The 1,365-nt window shown below is 48.4% G+C and overlaps 1 protein-coding gene across 1 annotated transcript in view; it reads right to left on the bottom strand.

Moving 5' to 3' along the window:
• Positions 1 to 1,365, bottom strand: part of Gsdmc (gasdermin C) — a 12,911-nt gene that overhangs the window by 2,827 nt on the left and 8,719 nt on the right. The window contains exons 5-6 of the mRNA XM_013348906.1: positions 698 to 771; positions 5 to 89 (exon numbers count right to left, since the gene is read on the bottom strand). Coding sequence (XP_013204360.1) covers positions 5 to 89; positions 698 to 771 — 159 coding nt within the window. The remainder of the gene's footprint in view (positions 1 to 4; positions 90 to 697; positions 772 to 1,365) is intronic.

Raw genomic sequence — 1,365 nt, 5'->3', positions numbered from 1 at the left:
TCACCCTGGAGCGGAGCAAGAAGCTGAGGCTGGAGAGTGAAGGGGATGTTCCAGGGATACTTGAAGTTCGGCTGCAGGATGCTCTTTACCTAGAAGAAGAACTCTCAGGTTGGAAAGACCGGGCTCTGACACCAGGGTGAAAAACCTTCTGTCCTAACAGCCAGGAGCCACACAGGATAATAAACTAAGAAATAACTGAAGCCAGCATGCACTGATTCCTCAGCTCCAACATGGTAATAATAAAACCTGTGCTGCACAGGGATGGCATGCGTGTGTGTGTGTGTGTGTGTGTGTGTGTGTGTGTGTGTGTGTGTGTGCGTGCACATGTATGCACATGGCTAGACACACATTTGTATTTACAGATAAACATATGGGGAGAGAAAGGACAACTTACAAATTTACAAATGGCAACTGTAAACAAAGAAGGCTGTAGCTGACTTTCATCCCCTGAGTTCCTACAGAGCTGCCTTCCTAGGTGGCTAATATAGACCCAGTGAGCCTTGCTTCTGAGGCTCCCATAAAAACAGACATGCTCCTGACAAGATCAAATCCCACCTGCCTGCTCCCCAAAGGCAAAGCAACCAGGGGGTTCCCAACTCCTCTCCTTGTGGAAAATCTATTGCTTTCTGCTAGAATGTTCTTCTTCTTCCTGCTTTCCTCTCCTCCTCCTGGATGTCAGCTCCTAGAGGTTGCTTACCAGCTCTAGTTGATGGAGGAGGAGCCTCTTTTCCATAGACTGGGCCAGCAGCTTGAGTTGTGTGTCACTCAGCACTGGGGGGAAAGACACATGAGGAGACAGAATAACAGACTCAACATTTTCTTCTCACCATGAACGAGGACAGCCAATGAGAGAAGAATTCTAGGGCAGAGGAATATGTCCCATTGGACTCGAAGGTCAAGCTCACTGACTTAGAAAGCTCTCCTGTCTTTGGCTAGGCACATGGGAGAGAAAAGAAAACTTACAAATGGCACCTGTAAATAAAGAAGGCTGTAACTGACTTTCATCCCCTGAGTTCCTACAGAGCTGCCTTCCTAGGTAACTAATATAGACCAAGTGAGCCTTGCTTCTGAGGCTGCCACAAACAGAGATGCTCCAGAATGCTAAGCAACATGGCCCAGAGTCTCAAAATCTAAGGTCTGAGGCAGGAATCATCTTCCACCAAGAATGTGCTAGAAGCTTGGTGACTGCTCACTTTCTACACCTCAGGCTCTATCTACGGTCCATGGACTGTTACCATTCTGGCCTTGCTGGCCTTAGAGAGAAGGGTGATGTGAGAATGACCGTGATAACTCAAGAGCTTTGGGGAGGCGGCATCTGGAACAGCCCTGTGAGAGCCAACACTGGGACTCTCCCAGACTCCCCTC

This window comes from Microtus ochrogaster, chromosome 15 (genome assembly GCF_000317375.1).
Source record: "Microtus ochrogaster isolate Prairie Vole_2 chromosome 15, MicOch1.0, whole genome shotgun sequence".
Classification (NCBI taxonomy): Eukaryota; Metazoa; Chordata; class Mammalia; order Rodentia; family Cricetidae; genus Microtus; species Microtus ochrogaster.
Note: the sequence above shows the minus strand (reverse complement) of the source record. Positions and strands in the feature narration are given on the sequence as shown.